Below are 20202 nucleotides of genomic sequence, written 5' to 3'. Positions count from 1 at the left end.
CCGCTGTCCGTCTGGGAGGATACGGACGGCTGCCTCGAGGGCCACGGCGGGGCCGACCCTGGATGGTACGGGTCTGCGCGGGCCGGCACGGAGGATCGTCTCGGTGCCGGGGACCGGTGCCGGGAGTCATACCGGTGCCGGGATCGGGACCGGGACCGGGATCTGTCACGGTGCCGGGCGCCGCTTCGGTACTGGGCGCCGCTTCGGTGCCGGGACCTACTACCAGCTCGGTGCCGGGAGATCGACCGGGACCTGCCACCAGCTCGGTGCCGGGAGATCGACCGGGACCGGGACCTGCCACCAGCTCGGTGCCGGGAGGTCGAGCGAGACCGGGACCGGGACCGGGACCTGCCACCAGCTCGGTGCCGGGAGGTCGACCGGTGCGGTGAGTAGCGTCGGGACCTGCTCCTGGAGTCGCGGTGCCGGTGACGCCGACTGGAGCCTGACCGCGACCGTCTCGATGCCGACCGTTGCCGCGAGTGCGACCGGTATCGCTGAGGGGAGCGGTGCCGGGACTGCGAGCGGCGTCGGGATCTGGAGCGCCCAAGACGTCGGGACCTGGATGGCGAACGACTGTCTCTGGGCGGCGTCGACAGCATGGGCTTGCCTCTGGACACAACCCGCACCGGAGGTACCGGGGGTGGCAGCCGAGTGGGCTCAGTCAGGGCAATAAGGTCCCGAGCCGAGGCGAAGGTCTCCGGAGTGGACGGGACCACTATCTCAACCCCAGATCTCATGGGGGAGCTCGGCGGCACCGGACTCAACGGACCCGCCGGGCCCGGAGTCAACGGTGCTGACGGTGCCGGCGGTGCCGCGGCCGATGTTGAGGCCGGGCGCTCAAGCCGGGTCTGCCTGGCCGGAGTATTAGACTTCGACGGCCTAGGCTCTGATTCCGGTGCCGGAGAAGGTCGGTGCCGGGGAGTCTTCTCGGTGCCGGAGCGATCCGGTGCCGGTGCCGAAACCACGGTCTGCGAAGTCGACGGGTCAAGTGCCGCCTCCATTAGGAGAGTTCGGAGCCTCTGATCCCTCTCCTTTTTTGTCCTCGGCTTAAAAGCCTTACAGATGCGGCACTTGTCAGATCTGTGCGATTCCCCGAGGCACTTCAGGCACGCTTCGTGGGGATCGCTGGTAGGCATGGGCTTCTTGCAGGCCGCACACTGCTTGAAGCCTGGCGAAACAGGCATGAGCCTGGCGCCCGGTGCCGGGAAGGGCTAAGCCCCCGGCAAGAAACTACTTAACAGCTATTTACTAAACTATACTACTTAACAATACTAATTAACAACTATATAGAACTAGAGATAAGCGATAAACAAGCGATAGAAACTAGGAGAGCTAGGGACGTGGAGGACAGCTATGCCGCGCTCCACAGTTCCAACGACCGACACGGCGGTAAGAAGGAACTGAGGAGCGGGCGGGCCGGCAGGGATATATATTGGGCGCCATGGCGGCGCCACTCCAGGGGGCGACCTGCCGGCCCACTGGAGTTGCTAGGGTAAAAAGTTTCCGACGAACGTGCACGCGCGGCGCGCACACCTAACTGGAATGGATGTGAGCAATCACTCGAAGAAGAATGTTAATTGCAAACATTTTTCAGCACTCGACACAACAGATGTTAGTATCCTGCTGAAAGACAGGTTTCTTGACCCCAAAACAATATCTAAAAGCAGATATTGAGGGAACAAGGAAGCTGCGAAGCTGGCATCTGGACAAGGGTACAAACAGGATTCTTTGGGCAACCTTAGCTGCATTTCCAAATGCCTTTTGTTCAAGTTTAAATGCAACTTTGAATTTCTTGATTTTGGTAACTATAAGCTCTACATTTCTTATCCTTAAGTTATTGACATGCTCTCACTTATTGTTTGTACAGAGTTCTTGACCCAAAGAATCTTCAATTCAGTTTAAAGACAAAGCAGAGTGGAAAGACATGTCGGGAAGGGGCAATAGCAATACATGCCTGTATTTCCTTTAGAACAACTGTGTGTACAATTAGTAGGTACAGCTATGTTTTGTTAATGAGACATACGATCAGTGGCAACAGGCTCAGGTCACTGCCTGCCTACCCAGTCAGTCGCCAGTGCTCTGTAAGCACTATGGTAGGAGCAGTTCTTAGGGAGGGATTTAGAAGCTTTATGGTTTGGAGCTTTGGAGGCATGGTAGCTTTATGGTTTGAAGGAGGGCATTGCACACAAGAGAAAAGTATGGAAGCAACCATGAAGGTATTCATAAGGGAAACAGACAAGCAAGGAACTTGAGATTTGACTCCTACTTAAGGGAGTTTTCAGGAACCAGCAGTTTGGAAGGGTTTTAGGAACTGCTCATCAGGGAATCCTTGCAGAATGGGAAACTGCTGCTATCTTCTCTCCCCCGCCAACTTACAACTCCCAGAGGAGCTTTAGTGCTATGTAGGCTCAGGTTCCCTGTCACTCTTTTTCCTGAAATTATTTAGCACCCACATACTGTAATGCTGGGGTCATGAACTCCAAGTAGCTGCTGAGATATGGGAAGTGATGCTGGCACGGGACCGTAGTAAAGCAGAGGTGAATCAGATGCCATGTTCTCAATTACACATCATTTTATAATGTAACCCTTTACCTTTGTCCTCCATGGCTTGCCACGAATGCGCTGACAGGTAGTTAAATGGGGTTGAAGCAAGCTGTGTAGCACGTGCAAAGTCTCTTGTGCTGTTGGGACTGGGCGCCAGTGTTTTGTTATTACAGTGCAGAGCCCACACAGTGGAGTCATCCATCAAGAACTCTGTTGTCCGAGTTCCTTCCTACACAGAAGGATCAAGCAGTGTTCACCGGGGAGCTAACAATAAGTCTGTGATACCTGCAGTTCATGCAGGACCTCACAGTGCTTTTCCAGCCAACAGTCATCGATACCCTCAACATGTTGACACAAATGAGAGAACGAGTGTATTCTGGTCCGACCTTCTCCAGGCAGAAATACAGTTTCCACATTGCTAGCAAAAATAAGCCACCATGGTCACCTCTGCATACTTGGACTTTGCCAAATTCCAAAGCTTAACCTATAACCCCAGCCCAGAGGCCAAGGAGCAGGACTATTAAGGCACTACAGCCACCCCAACTACTCTAGTCATGGTAATACTGAAGCACTGTCTTCCACCTCCCCACTCACACAGATGCACATTATATCCACGTGCAGACCCATGCTTGGATCCTGACGACTCAGAGGAGTGAAGCTCAGTTCCTCCAGGGACAAACTTCTCTCCTCGGATTTTGTTGGTCTTGGCCTCCAATTCACATTTCCAGCTATGTGACATTTGGACTGGACAACATTAAATTCCACTAAATGTAACATCTGGGCCATGTGTTACCATAGTTTTCCCATTTCTAAAAACATTTCATTGGGGGAAGCTGTATTTATGGGATGGGAAAGTCACACTCCTGGAAACATACCCCGGGCTTCAAAGTTTTTCAGATTTCCAGTGACTTGCCCATGAAATTTCTAGGAGACAAAAGTTAATATGCCAGGGATTCTTTGTGCAGATACAGATTAGTGATTTTGCAATGCTGGAATAGAATTGCAGATCTCTACAGGTTAGCATTAAAGGCAACCATTTCAAGGCCCTCCAATTCTACATTACTCTACTAGGCTAAGCTTTGCTAGAAATAAGCACACTTACTTTTGATTGCTCAGCACATCTGAGTAAGAGATGTTCTCCAAAGGCTCTGGCCTGGGGAAGCTTGTTTTTTTGCTGTGGGAACCTAACAGAAACTGCCATTTAGAAGTCATTTTAGCAGAACAACCTACACAAAAGTTAAGAGGCCAGAGCTGATATTAGCTTTCTAGAAAATTGGTCTGCAAAAGTCCGAGATTACTTTCTGAGACCATGACAGGTATCTGCTCACACTTATCAGGCAAGCCACACGAGAACCATGATCACAGTAAATATGCTCAAGAAGACATCAGCCATTTCATGGAGAAGCAGCCAAGGCTTTCTCATGTGGCATTTCCCCAGTCTTTGGGGACCTTATTTTCTCTGTACATTTCCTAAATCGAAGATCTAAACTGACTGATAGTGCTGATGCAGTCATGGCAGGACTAAATGGAATGGCACTACTGAACCCACATGATATCCCAGAGACAAGGGATTCAATTTATGACTAGCTTCTCTTTACCTATTGTTTTCTTTTTCATTCTCATCTTCAAAAATGGAAAAAGCAGACACAACAGGGGCAGCATCATTAGCTTTCATGCTTTTACCAGGCTCTAGATGACAAAGAAAGAATTAAGTCAACATTGTTTCAGCTTTACCTAAAAAGCATCATAATAAATGGCCACATCCTCATCCCTACACAATCAGAGAACTGATGGGACTGGAAATGCTAGCTACTCCAGTATAAAGCATGTTCCAGTAGCATATTACATATGCATCCTTTAGGCAGAAGACTATTCTCAGTCCCAGGGTAGGGATGAAGCAAAAGAGGGTCTCTCTCAGTCTGAGACAGCTGTAAGGGACAGACCTGATAGGTTCTAAAGAAGATCCCTGTCTGCCATAAGAAAGGGCAAGCTAACAGGGTCAGCAAGGGGTTGAGGTGGGAACAAAGAAAAATGAAAGGAGACATGGTCCTGACACATGGTCCTGCCTCTTCACATCTCAGCCATCTACCAGAAGTGTCCTCAGAGTTTGCATCCAGTAGAACGAATCAGTCTAGGCTTTGCTATTCTAGAGACTACAGGGGTTTACTAAGGGAGCTTCTTCCACTCCATAGCCACAAACAGGGGCTTATTGTGCAGAGAACTGTAACCCCACTAGAAACTGAGAGCATGCTGGCTCAGAGGTACAGGACCGGAGGAAATCAGTCTCTATATCAATCTCAGCTTGCCAATGCATTGTGCTACTGTTAAATTGCCAGGTTACCTGTATAGTTAATGAAGGCTTGCAGTTAAGATACTAATATTTGGCGAAGAACACTATGCACATTATAGTCTAGATCTGGTCCTTCCCCGACCCAACACAAAAATGTTAAACTGATTTGCACAAACTTCAGAGTAATGAGAGGAGGAAGAGTTATGGTAAGGTAGACCTTTCTTCAGGCTGAAATTTTGCAGATCAGTACAAAGTATTAACTAGGTCTTTTCTGGAATTGTGTTTCAAGTGCCAGAGAAATAGTTACGAAGAAGCAACAAATTATTTAAACCCAATTTAATGCACACTCTTCTACAGCATTTTGTAGGCAATATAAGTGTGCTTTTACTTTTCCTAATCCTTTGCACAAGAATTTAGAGTCTTCCAGTAAATCAGATTCATGATATGAAATTCTGTGGGATTAAGCTTCTTCCATTTCCCATGCATATCCAAAGGACTGCTCTCCTCCCACACCAAAACTAAATGTGGCACAAATGTTTATATTGGGTTGCAGTGTGATTGTGGATAAAAACTCAATTATACATACCACTTTTTCTACAATAGGCCTCAAATTTCTCCTGATTTTCTTGAAGAGAAGGCATTTCAGGCAGGATAGGTGTCTGAAACATGTCCATTAAAAATCCTAACAAGAGAAAATAAACACATCAGAACAGCTGCAGAAACACCTTTCAAAAGTTATCGGATTTTTCATTATGGACAAAAATCAAAGGTACAAAAGAGAGCACTAATCACTGGACTGTCTTTCTGGACTCTGTATTTAAATACCTTCAGCAGGTGTTGAACAGAACAAATAATGGAAACAAGAGTGAACTTTTATACCTTATTGAGTACCATGAAGTTACTTAGTGTTTTAATGAGGCTTAAAGTGTAGTTAATAGTTTTATTTGCTAGTGGATCCCTCAAATACCTGCAGAGATTAAGACATTTTGAGCCAATCAACAATTTTCATTTCTCTGAGATATATACAATTTGAATTAAACTGCAGGCTAATTTTGGTCAGTGGTTAAGATGCTTTAGTACTGAAAGACAAAATCTGGTGACAAGTTTTCAAAGGGATACAGTGGGATCAGGATTGTATTGCTCTACGTATGACAATAGGCTGATCAGTATTTCTTTGTTTACTGATTATAAATATTTATATTTAATGTCTGGGAGGAGAGGACCAAAGGGGTGAACCAGAAGAATAGTCTACAGTATGAACATAGTAGGAAGCAGGCCAGAGAAATAGCAAAGAGTTGGGAGAGATTGGTACCAATTGCTTTATACAGGGGCCTGGCCTGGAACCCAGAGAGTGGGTAGGACTTGGTTCCCCTATTAAACCCAGAAAAAGGACTTATTAAAGCCTTGAGTAAGTGAGCCACATTCAGTGACCAAGAGCTGCATTACTTAGCTATGAAGGCTGGCCTCCTCAGGCACTCGACCTTTTAGCAACCTGAAAGGGGACAGGACTACCAACAACCCAGCCAGAGGGCTGAGGTTGTGACAAAGGACGAAGAAGCAAACTAGACACCCAATGCTCCATCAGAGATGGATAAAAACTGAGACACACTTGCTGTTGCCCAGTTTTGTGACAAGGAGCTGCTGAAGACCAAAGGTGACCATTTACGCAGCTAAATTATCCATTCCTTAGCTCTCCACTATAGTAATCTGTTATAGTTCCTCTTAACTTGGAAACAGAAACTGCTTGGCAACAGCATTAGACACAAAGGATCTCAGGCTTTCCTGCAGACAGAACCACAGCAGGCTCGCAACAGTAATTTAGATCCAGAGAGAGGTTCTATTAAAATTATGGGCATTTCTTTTGGTACTTAGGCTGCTCAGTAAGTGAAGAACTTTGTACCATCCTCCAACACAAAACATTAAAAAAGGGACACATCATGTTGTTCCAGATCATCATCCAAATGGGAAAGAATTCATAATGTGCTAGTAGTCACATGGTTTCCTCTTGCCAACAAAGGCATAGGTATCCTAAAGCCAGTTTGTAGTAAGTAGGTTTGGTTTTAAGAGGTTATCATGCAATCTTGACTCCACTGGAGTCTATGACAAAGGAGCCCAGTGGAGCTAGGATTTTACCCCACATGCTTACCCAGTGCTTCTTTAGTATGAACAGTGGGTGAGGGCTGCACTTTGAACGGAGTTGCCTGCATCACTCCTCCCAGTGAGGTATTCGGGGTGGCTTGAGAAGCATGTCCAAAGCTGACAGAAGCATTTCCAATTCTAGGTGCTAAAAACAGAAGAGTTTAAACAACTTTTGAGTATGTCAAAGCAGATTCTGGAGCCTATGATTTCCCATGGTTTGATGGTAAGCACCAGTGTTCTAATACTATTTAGTGCAACTGGCATTATGATCTGCAGACACAAAGATTGGAGTACAATGCTGTTCTAGGCATGTCAATCAATCCAACTTGTCTCAGTGCATACAGTGGCATTATGTATAGCTGCAACATAAACTGACCTCCACATATCTCTATTAAATATTGGTAACTCCCAAGTAAGAAGACTTGACTCACGGACACTGGAAGAGCTGCATAGTATGCATCCCCAGACAGAATAAATAAGACACATGCTATGGGATCACTGGTTTTGAAACTGCTCGGTAATTACCTTCTTTCTTCGCTGTGCAGTGATCTAATTTGAGACCAGAAGTGCTCTCATTTGAGTGCCTTCAAAGGAAAGAGTAAGAGTGTTAGTCTGAGAGGGGTTAATAAAAAAACCTCTTTACATGAATTCTAGTTTCATTTCAGACACTTCCAGTAACACACTTCAGCTTTTTGAGCATCATCTCTCCCAGCTTGTGTCAAATAAGAGATATTTGTCTTTCCCCGAGGAGAGTCGCTGACAAATAAGAATTGCAGTGGTTTCATGATGGGCTGTTCCCAGACAGTGATATCCCCATGCTCGCACTATAACTGCGCTTTCTTAAGGAAAGCTGCAATCAAACAAGTAGATCCACTAAACCAGTGGCCCTCAACCTTTCCAGACTACTGTACAGTAACTCCTCGCTTAATGTTGTAGTTATGTTCCTGAAAAATGCCACTCTAAGCGAAATGATGTTAAACGAATCCAATTTCCCCATAAGAGTGTAAGGGGGGGGTTAGGTTCCAGGGAATTTTTTTTTTTGCCACACAAAATACATTTTATCTAGATAGATAGACAGACAGACACACACACACATATATATACACATACAGTATAAGTTTTAAACAATTTAATACTGTACACAGCAATGACAATTGTGAAGCTTGGTTGAGGTGGTGGCGTCAGAGGATGGAAGAGGGTAGGATATTTCCCAGGGAATGCCTTGCTGCTAAATGATGAACTAGCACTTGGCTGAGCTTTCAAGGGTTAACACACTGTTGTTAATGTAGCCTCACACTCTACAAGGCAGCACCAATGGAGGGAGGAGACACAATAGATGCATAGCAGTGGCTGTAAACATTCCCTGACGAAACCTACGCTATCCCACTGGCGCGTACCACTCTCTCCTTTCCAAAGTGCTGATGTGTGCGTGTGAGAGAGACACACACATACACACGCATTGCCCCTTTAAGTACGCTGACTCCACTCTAAGCACACTGCCTTTTTAAGTAGATCAGCAAGTTGAGACAGCAGCTGCTGCCAGCAAGCTCCCTCTATCCTTAGATCTGTCATGTGTCTCCCCTGCTCTGTGGAGATGGGGTACAGGAGCGAGGGGATAGGGACACCCTGACATCAGTACCCTTCTTCCCTCCCAACCCCTGCACAGCAAGCAGGAGGCTCCTGGGAGCAGCTCCAAGGCTGAGGGCAGGAGCAGCACACGGCAGTGGGGGGAGCGACACCTTAACTGCCCGGCAATTGATAACCTGCTGGACAGCTGCTGCACAGGGAACTTAGGGGAGCTGACAGGAGGCTGACAGACCACCCTGGTTCCAAGCCCCCTCTAGCTAGCTCCAACAGGTTGCTCTTCCTGCAAGCAGTGGACAAAGCAGGCGGCTGCCAAACAATGTTAAAAAGGAGCATTGCACAACTTTAAACGAGCACATTCTCCAGTAGATCAGCAATGTAACAACGAGACAACGTTAAGTGAGGAGTTACTGTACCCCTTTTCAAGAGTCTGATTTGTCTTGTGTACCCCCAAGTTTCACCTCACTTAAAAATTTACAAAATCAGACATAAAAATTCAAAGGTGTCACAGCAAACCATTACTGAAAAATTGCTTACTTTCTCAATTTAGCATATAATTGTAAAATAAATCAATTGGAATATAACTATTGTACTTACATTTCAGTGTATAGTATACAAAGCAGTATAAATAAATCATTACCAATGAAATTTTAGTTTGTACTGACTTCACTAGTGCTTTTTATGTAGCCTGTTGTAAAACTACTAGGCAAATATCGAGATGAGTTGATGTACCCCTCAAAGACATTTGCATACCCCCAGGGGTACACCTACTTCTAGTTGAGAACTACTGCCCTAAACTGCAACACTGTTATGGGCTGGATTCGGAAGGGTAAATGTAAGCAGCTGGTGTAAACAAGTAACTTACAAGCTGAAAACATAGAAGTTGTAATATTAACAAAGCAATTAGCACGGAGGGTTTAAGAAAGCAAGAAGTGCCTTCTCAATCTTAGAAAACAAAATAAGCCTTCTTCATTGCAACCTATAGAGCACATCGGGGTAATACAAGCAGCCTCCTTCAGCAAGGCTCAGCATTTGCAATGCTAGAAGCCCCAGGGCAGTCTGGGTACCGTAAGAGGGAAAAGCAGGGCGTGCTTACAAAACAGCAGTGTGATACACTGGATGCAGAGCAGTGGAGTTAGTCATTACAGTCTTACTAAAAAAAAACCTGGAACTATGCAATATTCTGTTTAAGACATATGTTTACAAAGTTGTCAGTTTCAAAACATTGGACCTCCAAGTTTTGATTTGAGTTTTGCAAATGTTCCTAGAATTTGGTCCAGCAGTTCATTTTAAGAGCTATTACTATATTTGAAATGTCTTACAATGATGCCTGGTACTGGAATCTTAAGTCACAAAATATAGGTAAGAAACTCAGAGTCCCATAAATCCTAAACAGAGGGAATGCTCCCTACAGATTTCTGGCATGTCTACTAATGGACTCAAAGCCTGCAGAGAAGTTGGGGAATTCATTTAGTCCATTCTTTCAGTGGGTACAACTAAAATTCCAAGGCCAGAAGGGACCATTATTATCATCTAATCTGACTTCCTGTGTAACACAGGCCACGGAATTTCCTCAAAACAATTTCTAGAGCAATATCCAATCTTCATGTAAAAATGGTCAGTAATGGAGAATCCACCACGACCTTGGGTAAATTGTTCAACTGGTTAATTACTCTTATTCTTAAATTTATGCGTCATTTCAGTCTGATCTGGATGCCTTGTGGTGGAATCTCCATCCTTAGAGGTTCTTAAGGCCCAGCTTGACAAAGCCATGTCTGGGATGATTTAGTTGGGGTTGGTTCTGCTTTGAGCAGGGGGTTGGACTAGATGACCTCCTGAAGTCTCTTCCAATCCTACTCTTCTGTGATTCTATGGCATTTTGATGCGTTATGGGATGTTTACATGAGTGTGAGACCAGTTATTAAGGTTTGCTAGATGTAGCTTGAATCCAACGACAATTCTGCAATATAGACTCAAGGACTGGAAGGGACCTCGAGAGGTCATCGAGTCCAGTCCCCTGCCCTCATGGCAGGACCAAATACTGTCTAGACGATCCCTAATAGACATTTATCTAACCTACTCTTAAATATCTCCAGAGATGGAGATTCCACAACTTCCCTAGGCAATCTATTCCAGTGTTTAACTACCCTGACAGTTAGGAACTTTTTCCTAATGTCCAACCTAAATCTCCCTTGCTGCAGTTTAAGCCTAATCTATGGTTAGATTCAGTCTGTCATCATCCCATGCAAGTCTTTCTAATTTTTCTCCTTGCATTGTAGTGGACCACCTTATTTCTCCAGCTCATTTTTTCCTTCTTCTTTTAATTCAGTTGCATACTTAAGCTTCTACTCAAAGCGACATGAGCCAATAATTAATTCTTTGGCATAGCATAAGTGAAGGCAGGATTCTGAGAACAGCGGAGGTTTTTTCCTCCTCAGAGCTGCACAACAAAAGGAGGGCATTGCTTACTTACCCAGCTTGTCCCTGTTTGTCCCCAAATTGGTGTATTTTAGACATGCTAGGGATATTGGGGCTGAATAATTAGTTAACAGTGTACCTGAAGATTACTTTAGCATTCTGATTACCTCAACTTAGATACAGACTGTGGCAGAGAGGAAGTAGAAGTAGCACTTCAAGTTAAAGTTGAGACTTGGAAGAGTTAGATATTTCAGTGACTATATTATACATATTACCAGAATTGCATTTTCTAAAATGGATCTCTACAAAGCATTGGTGTCACGGTTTTCTATCCTTGATAGATCCTTTGTAGTAATATTCAGTATTGTGGGTATTAGTCCCACAAAAAGAATCCTCACTAGGGAGTTTGGGTGAGACATGTGACACAAAGTTGGGTTATAAAAGAGGCCAATTGGATAATTAACACTTAATTCAGACCAGCTGACTTCCTTTAGTGCCATCAATAGTTTCACAGTGGGACTAGCTGAGGAGAGTTTCAACCTTCCAAGGATAGGAGCAAAAATACACAGCTAACGTAATGTAGTCTAATTATAGAGAGTCTGAACAACATCTGAAGCAAGAATTAGAAAGGTCATTTGAACTTACTGCTGTCCAATGGAGTGGCCATGACTGAATGTGGACTGTTCCTGAACAGGCGGAGACACAGCATCACCACTCTTGAGCTCAAGCTGTAATAGAGTGTTTCGGAGTTCTCCGAGATCTAGTTTAGCTTCACCTGTGACCTTTTCACATGTTACCATTGATAGTGACCCTGACACAGGTTTTGGTACAGAAGTATCTGCTGTTGAAGTACTTGCTGCAGCCCTTGATTGCAGCTGATCTGGCCCCAAGCACCATGAGGTTTGCAGATCTGTCGTCTGAGAAGGTGCTGTCCAATCTTGCTGTAGAGCAGGAATTGGTTTCACACATGGATCAACCTTTGCAAGAAAAAACATACAGGCAAACTCTTGTATCATTGCTAAACTGCTCTTCTAGCCATCCAGAAACAAAAAAGAAATCAGTCTTACCATGCAATGGTAACTTTCATGTGTAGCTAAAAATAAATCCTTGGTGGTCTAAGTAGGTTTTTGGTTTAATGGTTACAAAGAGTGTTTTTAAAAATGCATATTGAAAGCCATGTCAGACAAATACAAAAGAGGAAAATAGGTACATCAGTGAATCTTGTTTTCTAAGTTAAATTAGCAAAACATGTGGGTTAAAGTTAGACACCCATAGCAAGAAAGTTAAATTTTACTACTTGATACAAAAGCGCTGCTGCTGATCACAGTATATACTTACAGGGGCGGCTCCAGGCCCCAGTACGCCAAGCATGTGCTTGGGGCGGCATGCCGCGAGGGGCCCTCCGCCGGTCGCCGGGAGGGCAGCAGGCAGAGTGCCTTCGGCGGCATGCCTGCGGAGGGTCCGCTGGTCCCGCGGCTTCGGTGGAGCTCCCGCAGGCACGCCTGCAGGTCCACTGGAGCCGCGGGACAGGCAAGCAGCAGAGCGCCCCCCGCGGCATGACGCCATGCTTGGGGTGGCGAAATGTCTAGAGCCGCCCCTATATACTTACCACTATTCTATCTGGAACAGATTGTAGCACGGATGCCTCTTCCAGCTTAGCTTCTGGATAGTCTTTGGTCAGCTGTTTGAGCTGTTCCAGCTTCTGCTGCAAGAACTGCATTTCAAGGATGGCAGATTCTTTTCTCTTTGCGTAGTCCCTCTCTTCCTCTTCTGAAGGTGGAAAGACCATAATAAGCAAAACAGACAATGAATGTCCATTTAGGCTTTCCTCTCCCTAGCTCAGATATGAGGTGCTTTAGTTTAAATAAAATGCAGATATATAAGAAGCTGTTACAATTTAGGTTGCTACAGGCAAATAATGTGTTCAAAACTAAATTAATCAGGAAATAGAATAAAACCATAGAGCTACCTGCATCAGCTTCTCACACTCCCAACAGCCCTACCATGGTTTGTAGAGTCGTTATTGTTTGCTAGGCAAAGGTACAGCACATTTGTGTGTTTTGCATGGCAGAAGGAAGAATTAAGGTTATTTGGGTGTCGCTTCCATTACTGTCACTGAGGATGGATTTGTTTGCAATAAGGATGGTGTAGGTGTGAGGTGATATATGCAGTTGTATGACTTTTCTGGTGCTGAGTGGAATTTGTTCTTAATTTTCCATTTAAAAAGGAAAATTCAAATATTTAAAAATGGCCATGTGAGATATGTAGAGAGAGTGAGTGTCAAGTTTAAAGCTGTCCACAAATACCTCCTGGCTCCCTTCACTATCTCCAGTATATCTGGGAAAGTCAAGCCTCTTGTAGTTTGTGAGAAGAAGGTAATCAGCTGCTAGATCACAGTGGGATAGGCTGCTCTTGGCCCTTCAAGTGCCACTGCTTCCACCCCTCAGGGGAGAAGGGAGAGAGTGTGCTATATTATATTGGAAAGACTGGGTTTGAGAAGATTGACTGGACACTGCCACTGAAGTCAGTTTAGGGAATCCTGGGTTTTACCCTAGTCCCATTCTCTTGCTCTCTTATCAGGTGGGCTGAATGGTACTGCCTCCCAGAAAGTTCCTCAGATCACAGAGGAATTCGTCTGACACATTCACTGATGTCTACAGGGTCCCATGCATGTCTTTTCTACTCTTTGGACACGAGAGGGGATGCCAGCTTTGGCCTAGAGAGTGTATGCAGGTCTCTAAATAGGGACAATGATGAAGAGTTACTTTAACCAACTAGTTTTCCCTCAAAAAAAGGACAACGACATTTCTGAAGGGAAGTAGATAGAGTACCCCATTCTTTTTGTCGTCTCAATCTTTCTTGTTTTCGGTAAACAATCTTCGCTCTCACTTCCTCAAATGAAAGCTCTGAGCCTTCACAGATGAGCATATTTTTATTATACATCGCCACTTGCTCAAATTCATTGGAGGTCGAAGATAGCTTTGGAAGAACTGCTGACTTTGAAATGTAGGTAAGATACTCTCTGTGGAGAAAAAAGTGTGAAAGATGCATTCAAGTTCACTATGAAGAACTCTGAATATTTTTTTAAAGCACATTTGTCTAGCACAATTGAGTGTGTATTAATGCTACTTACACTTTTCCTGTGCCATCCTGAGAGGACTGAGCTGCAGAAAGTGTTGGATCCTAGAAGGTAGAGAGAAGCTTTGAGAGCCTAGTCTTAAAATGTCCACCTATTTTGTTCAGCCAAGAATTCAGGAAATCCACTTTTTCCACTGTTGAACACTTTGTGATGCCCAGAATACAAAACCTGAAAGATGTAAGACATATTGATCTCCCCACCTTCCCAAGCTACAAATTTTGATGACTCTGAGCTAGCTGAAGACCCATAACAGACATAGGTAGAGCAATAAAATTAGCTATGTTATTAAAGCAATACCAGCTATTAAAGGCTTCATTCCATCAGTGAATGGACAGCATGATACCTAGAAAACACTCACAATTTTTGTTCCCCTCACCAGAGCCTCAAATTTGATTAGTAACCTTAGTTTAAGTGAGGGACTTGTGGGGGCAGCAGAAGCCTCCTCTCTCCTCAATCATTTAATCTCAAATCTCACTCGTGTCTTGTTTACCTCTCATTGGCCCCGTGTGGTAGTGTGATGGCTTCCTCATTTCCTCCCTACACTGGAAATGCACATGGGTCTGACAGAGCAGAGGATTGCCACTGCACAGCTTCTCCTCTATATTAATACATACAGGGTTCTACATCACACATCAGTCTTCCAGCCAGATAGGATTCCTTTTTAGAACCAGTCAACACTGCTCCTATGAGGCACGAAGGTCATTATCAAGTGATATGAGACAGTGATGATTGACCACACTACCACTATTCCTTCCTATGGAGAGAGGATCCCCTACCTACACTGGCCTTCAGAGATTTACCGTGTTTCAAAATTTAATCTCCAGCACCATGCACAACCACTAGACCATGCTGCAGCAAACATTTATGACAATAGAGTTCAGCACAAAGTAGTCCATAGCTTTTCACTGCAGGTGGAAGCAAGCCATCTTTCAACCATGTTCCCATGCTGAACCATTGAAGTGCAAGAGTGTAGCATGCATGACTGATCTGAACAGAGTTTCCAATTTATATGGAAATCTAGAGGTTTCTTTTTTGGGGACAGGATGTAGTATAACCATAGTCCCCCCCAGTATGGATGGAACCCAAAATGTTATAGCGGTCTAACTGACAAGCGTGGATAGGCCAAGACAATTCCAATACTGATTAACTACAACTATGCAGAACTTCATTAAATGAAAAAAAACAAACAAAAAAAAACAAACTTAGTTAACAGTTAAAATTGCCAAGTGGCATTCCAGAACGTCAAGTCAGCAAACCTCAAATTAGTGAAAACCAGGAAATACAGACTTAAGATACATCAGCACAGCCAGCATGGAGTTGGCAATAGCCATTGGGAATTACCTCCATGCACTCTAGCAGCTTTCCCTGTTAGGTGTAGCTGTATTGAATGGTGGAGAGATTAATCAGAGCAGTTTGGAAGAGCTATGATTGTGATATGAGGCAAAGTGGGGAGCTGTAGCTCTCTGGGGGCATTTGTTACTCCTGGGGGAATTCTGCACCACTGTACGATGCAGAATTTTGCAGAAATTAACATTGTGCGAGCAGAATATCCTTTCCCCCACAGAAATGGGCTGCAGTGCTGCTGGCCACCACTAGGGGCTGCTGGGCCCAGCAGAGCCCAATTTGCACACAGGAGACACTGTCAGGAGGAGGAGAGAGGGTTCCTGGCAGCTGTAGTTCCCAACACACCCTGAGGGAAGGAGACCGGCATGCAGGAAACAGCATGCAAGCATGAGACCAAGCATCAAGCTGTTTCTTCCTCTGGGTCCCTGGGCTTGGGTGTCTGGTCTGGGGGGACAACGGCTTGGGGAGGGAGTGCAGGTATTCAGGCTGCCCCCCCCCCCCGGACAACTGGGCTCTGTGGGGGGGAGGGTGAGGGGGGGGTTGTGGGTGTCTGGCCCCCCAGCTGGTCTTGGGGGGAAGGGACAGAGAAACAAGAACTGGGTAGCCATAGTGGTTTCTTTAAAACTCTACTCCTGGGGGAATTTTTGTGTTTGTCTGTATTGTTACAGACATACTTGCTGACAGGTATTTTGAAATAAATTACCAAAACAACTGAAACTGGTATGATTATGTAGTGTTATTTTGACAAATAAAATTTTCAGAGTTTCACAAAATTTTAAAATATTGTGCACAGATTTTTTTATTTTTTTGCACAAAATGTCTTCAGGAGTAATATATGAGCACCTCCTCTGAGCCCTGTGTGTTGGAGAGATCAAAGGAAAAAGTGGTGCATGCATACCTTGAGATCCTGTACACTTCATTTCAGTTCTGTGTTGTGCAGGATGTGTTACTAGCAGGGTACAGGTGACTTCTTGCCATGGGGACTGTCAGCAGTTAGGTGGGAGATGAGTGCGGCTTGCACTTAGCCAACACCACATCTACTAAGTTTTAAACCCGTTACAAATCCTTCACCCTTATGCACCATTTGACACTATACTTTCAGTTACCTTTCCCTAAACTCAGTGAAGAGCAGGTTTAGGTAACTTCTGTTCAGACCATTGCAAAGGCAGAGTATGAGTATGTCTTATGAGCATAATAGGGCACTGCTCAAAGAGGGCATGAGTGTGTACCATAATTCTCTATTTCCTGGTTTTCACAAGTTTGAATTTGCTGAACTTGACATCCTGGAAAGACACAAAATACCACCAGGCAACCTTAATTCTGTATTAACAAAGATTTTTTTGTCATTTAGTTTCCTCAGCAGTTTTTTTTAAAAAACAGAAAGTAATGTCCATAGGAGTCGGTGGTCATTAGGCAGGTGTAATCATCATGTAGGCGTGCACATGATACTACCTAACTCTTCCCTAGCACTTTGCATCAGTAGATCTCAAGGAGAGAAACATTATCTGCAACATACCAATGGGGAAAACTGAGGCACACAGGGATTAAAATGACTGGGCCAGTCATCCCACAGGTCAGTGGCTGAGCCAGAAACAGAGTCCAGGTTTGCTGAGTCTCAGTCCACTGTTCTCTCCACTAGACCACACAGTTGCTATGTGCGTGCTACGTACCACCCTCAACTCCACACGGTATGCTACTTAGCTTCACCCAGAGGAGCAGGACTTCCCCAGATCCTGGCATACATGGGGGGCAGGGAGAAGGGCTCAGACCTCCAGAGATGGACTGACCCCCCAGATTCCAACACACACTGGGGGGGAGGGGCAGAAGAGGGGCAGATACCCCCAAAGGAACACATCTCCTCAGATCTCAGCTCATAGGAGAGGATGGATCAGACCCTCCTAGAAAAGCGGGGGTCCAGATTCTTGCACACCAGAAGGGCATGTAGGCTTGAACAAATGCCCCATCCTTGTTCTCCCACAGTCCCATAGGACTCACCTATTTCTCAGTGACCCACACCTCCCAGTCTACCTTACCCCCACCCCCTGCTCCTCACTAGACACACACAATCTCTCTCCTTTTCATTCATCCTCAATTAACCACTCTCCTCCCTGCATCCCAAACCCTCTCCTCATATTCCCACCTACTCTTCCACTCCAGTCACTCACCCCTCCCAGCAGTGATATGTGTAATTTATTCACTCTTCAAAAATAATTTCAAGGCCTTCTGAATATTCTGCTATACTGATTACCTCTCCCCATGTAAAACAAAGCCTTTTGATAGAAGCAGATTGGAGGAACATGTCTTCTCTCTCTTTTTTTTTTTTTTTTTTTTTTTTTTTAATATTTGTGCCAACAATTGGATTTGAACTTTCAGCGCCCAAATGGTGCACAGGTCCAATTGCTGAAATGTTCTCTCTTGAGTCACTCAGGTCCCATGAGGTGTAACTAGCTTTCAAACTCCTTAGGCTCCCGCTACATACACCCAATATAAGCCAGTAGGTTCACAAGGTTTATAACTGCTTGGCCCCCACCTACCCGGAAAACTAAACTAACCCTCCTCTTACTGGTGTAATCTGATTTTCCCCATAGGATTGGTAAGTGGCATTTACACTGTTGGGGTAACTCAAGCACTTGAGACCAAGGTGTGATCATGGTCACTCCGTTTTGATCTCTGTGTGCAAAAGGAGGTTGCAAAAACGTTAACCTTTAGAAAAGCGGGGGGTGGGGAGTTGAGAGGGGTGAAACTGTATCTCAGGTACTCCTTGGTCAAATGGCCCCAACTTTGGATCACTGACCTAATTCCACACCCCCATAAGGCACACTGAACTCAATGACAATCTGTATAACCATGTGGATTTTAGAGCACTTAGAAGACTTGAGCATTGAACAGAAAGCTGATCTTGACCTTAATTACAGCAGAGCTTGTGCTCCACTACAACACTATACAAAGTAAGAATACTTTGTAGTTGGGCTGAAGTTTGCGATTCCAGTTCAGCTCAGGGAATTGAATCTGCCCTGTCCGAGTCATTAGTTAAGAACAGCTACCGTTACTTATCATACGGAGGGTGGGATTCACAAGGGAGACTTTGGCACTGCACCACTTACGTCTACACCATCCCAGCATAACGATGGTGCCATATCAGTACTGGCAGAACCCTGTAATGCAGATGTAATGCTACACAGAGAGAAGGGGTTTTTCAGTCACTGTAGGAACACCACCTCCCAGGACAATGTCATGTCACCAGGAAGCATTCTTCTGTCAAGCTAGCTGTGACCTAATTCCCTGTGTAGATGTGACAGCTACCTTGCTCAGAGGGGTTGGATTTTTCACATCTCTGAGCTCTGCAGCTATGTTAATCTAAATTTTAAGTGCAGACCAGACCCTAGTGTAATTCACAACCCCCAAGTTAGGCACCCAGGCTCCCTATGCAATGCATAGGAAGAGTCAGGTGCCTAAGAATGGGATTCATAAAAGCCAGCACACTGAGGACAGGGATCTGGTTAAAGCTAGTTAATAGCAAACGCTGAGGAGAGATGTGTGGCCTAAGCCCCACCTCTCAAAGAAAACCGAGTACCTAACTCCACTTGAGATTCAGTCACGAACCTTCTTAGTCTGGGAATATGTGTAATTCCATGGGTTGGTTAACGATAGAAAGGTAAGGAAAGTATCATTTGATTGATAAAAATCTACAGAATCATAATTTTAATCAATGGTGTCCCCCTCTGTGCAATCGCAGGGAGAAGGGGTATCTCAGGGAGGACTTAATGCCTCTAGGCCCCAGCTGCCAGCTCCTCCAACAATGGGTAGAAATTTTGATAATATAATGTGACAAATAGGTCAAGCTGGGTATCATGCGGAAGCTCTTTTCTAAGTTTTCAAATATATTGATTTCAATTACAGAGAATACAAAGTGTACAGTGCTCACTTTATATTATTGATTACAAATATTTGCACTCTAAAAATGATAAACAAAAGAAATAGTATTTTTCAATTCACCTCATACAAGTATTGTAGTGCAATCTCTTTATCGTGAAAGTGCAACGTACAAACATAAGGGTTTTTTTTATTATATAACTGCACTCAAAAACAAAACCATGTAAAACTTTAGAGCCTACAAGTCCACTCAGTCCTACTTCTTGTTCAGCCAATCGCAAAGAAAAACAAGTTTGCTACCCGCTTATTTACAATGTCACTTGATATTTAGAACAGGCGTTCACATGGCACTTTTGTAGCCAGCATTTCAAGGTACACCTCTACCCTGATATAATGTGACCCAATACAACACGGTAAAGCAGCGCTCCAGGGGGGCGGGACTGCGCACTGCGGCAGATCAAAGCAAGTTGGATATAATGCGGTTTCACCTATAACGCAGTAAGATTTTTTGGCTCCCGAGGACAGCATTATATCAGGGTAGAGGTGGATTTACATGCCAGATACACTAAACATTCATATGCCTCATCATGCTTTGGCCACCATTCCAGAGGACATGCTTCCATGCTGATGATGCTCGTTAAAAAAAAATGCATTAATTAAATTTGTGACTGAACTCCTTTGGGTAGAATTGTATGTCTCCTCCTCTGTTTTACTCACATTTTGCCATATATTTAATGTTATAGCAGGCTCGGATGATGACCCAGCACATATTGTTCATTTTAAGAACACTTTCACTGCAGATTTAACAAAACACAAAGAAGGTACCAAAGTGAGATTTCTAAAGATAGCTACAGCACTCAACCCAAGCTTT

General features: G+C 44.6%; 1 protein-coding gene across 2 annotated transcripts in view; it reads right to left on the bottom strand.

Moving 5' to 3' along the window:
* BUB1 (BUB1 mitotic checkpoint serine/threonine kinase) overlaps window positions 1-20202 on the bottom strand; it is a 74148-nt gene that overhangs the window by 40231 nt on the left and 13715 nt on the right. For both annotated transcript variants that reach the window (XM_030558221.1, XM_030558222.1), the window contains 10 exons: window positions 14109-14158; window positions 13807-13997; window positions 12585-12745; window positions 11621-11952; window positions 7499-7557; window positions 6981-7118; window positions 5421-5516; window positions 4143-4233; window positions 3647-3728; window positions 2593-2773 (listed from right to left, as the gene is read on the bottom strand). In XM_030558221.1, coding sequence (XP_030414081.1) covers window positions 2593-2773; window positions 3647-3728; window positions 4143-4233; window positions 5421-5516; window positions 6981-7118; window positions 7499-7557; window positions 11621-11952; window positions 12585-12745; window positions 13807-13997; window positions 14109-14158 — 1381 coding nt within the window. The remainder of the gene's footprint in view (window positions 1-2592; window positions 2774-3646; window positions 3729-4142; window positions 4234-5420; window positions 5517-6980; window positions 7119-7498; window positions 7558-11620; window positions 11953-12584; window positions 12746-13806; window positions 13998-14108; window positions 14159-20202) is intronic.

Source organism: Gopherus evgoodei, chromosome 3 (assembly GCF_007399415.2).
Source record: "Gopherus evgoodei ecotype Sinaloan lineage chromosome 3, rGopEvg1_v1.p, whole genome shotgun sequence".
Taxonomy (NCBI): domain Eukaryota; kingdom Metazoa; phylum Chordata; order Testudines; family Testudinidae; genus Gopherus; species Gopherus evgoodei.
This window is presented reverse-complemented; position numbering and strand designations above follow the sequence as displayed.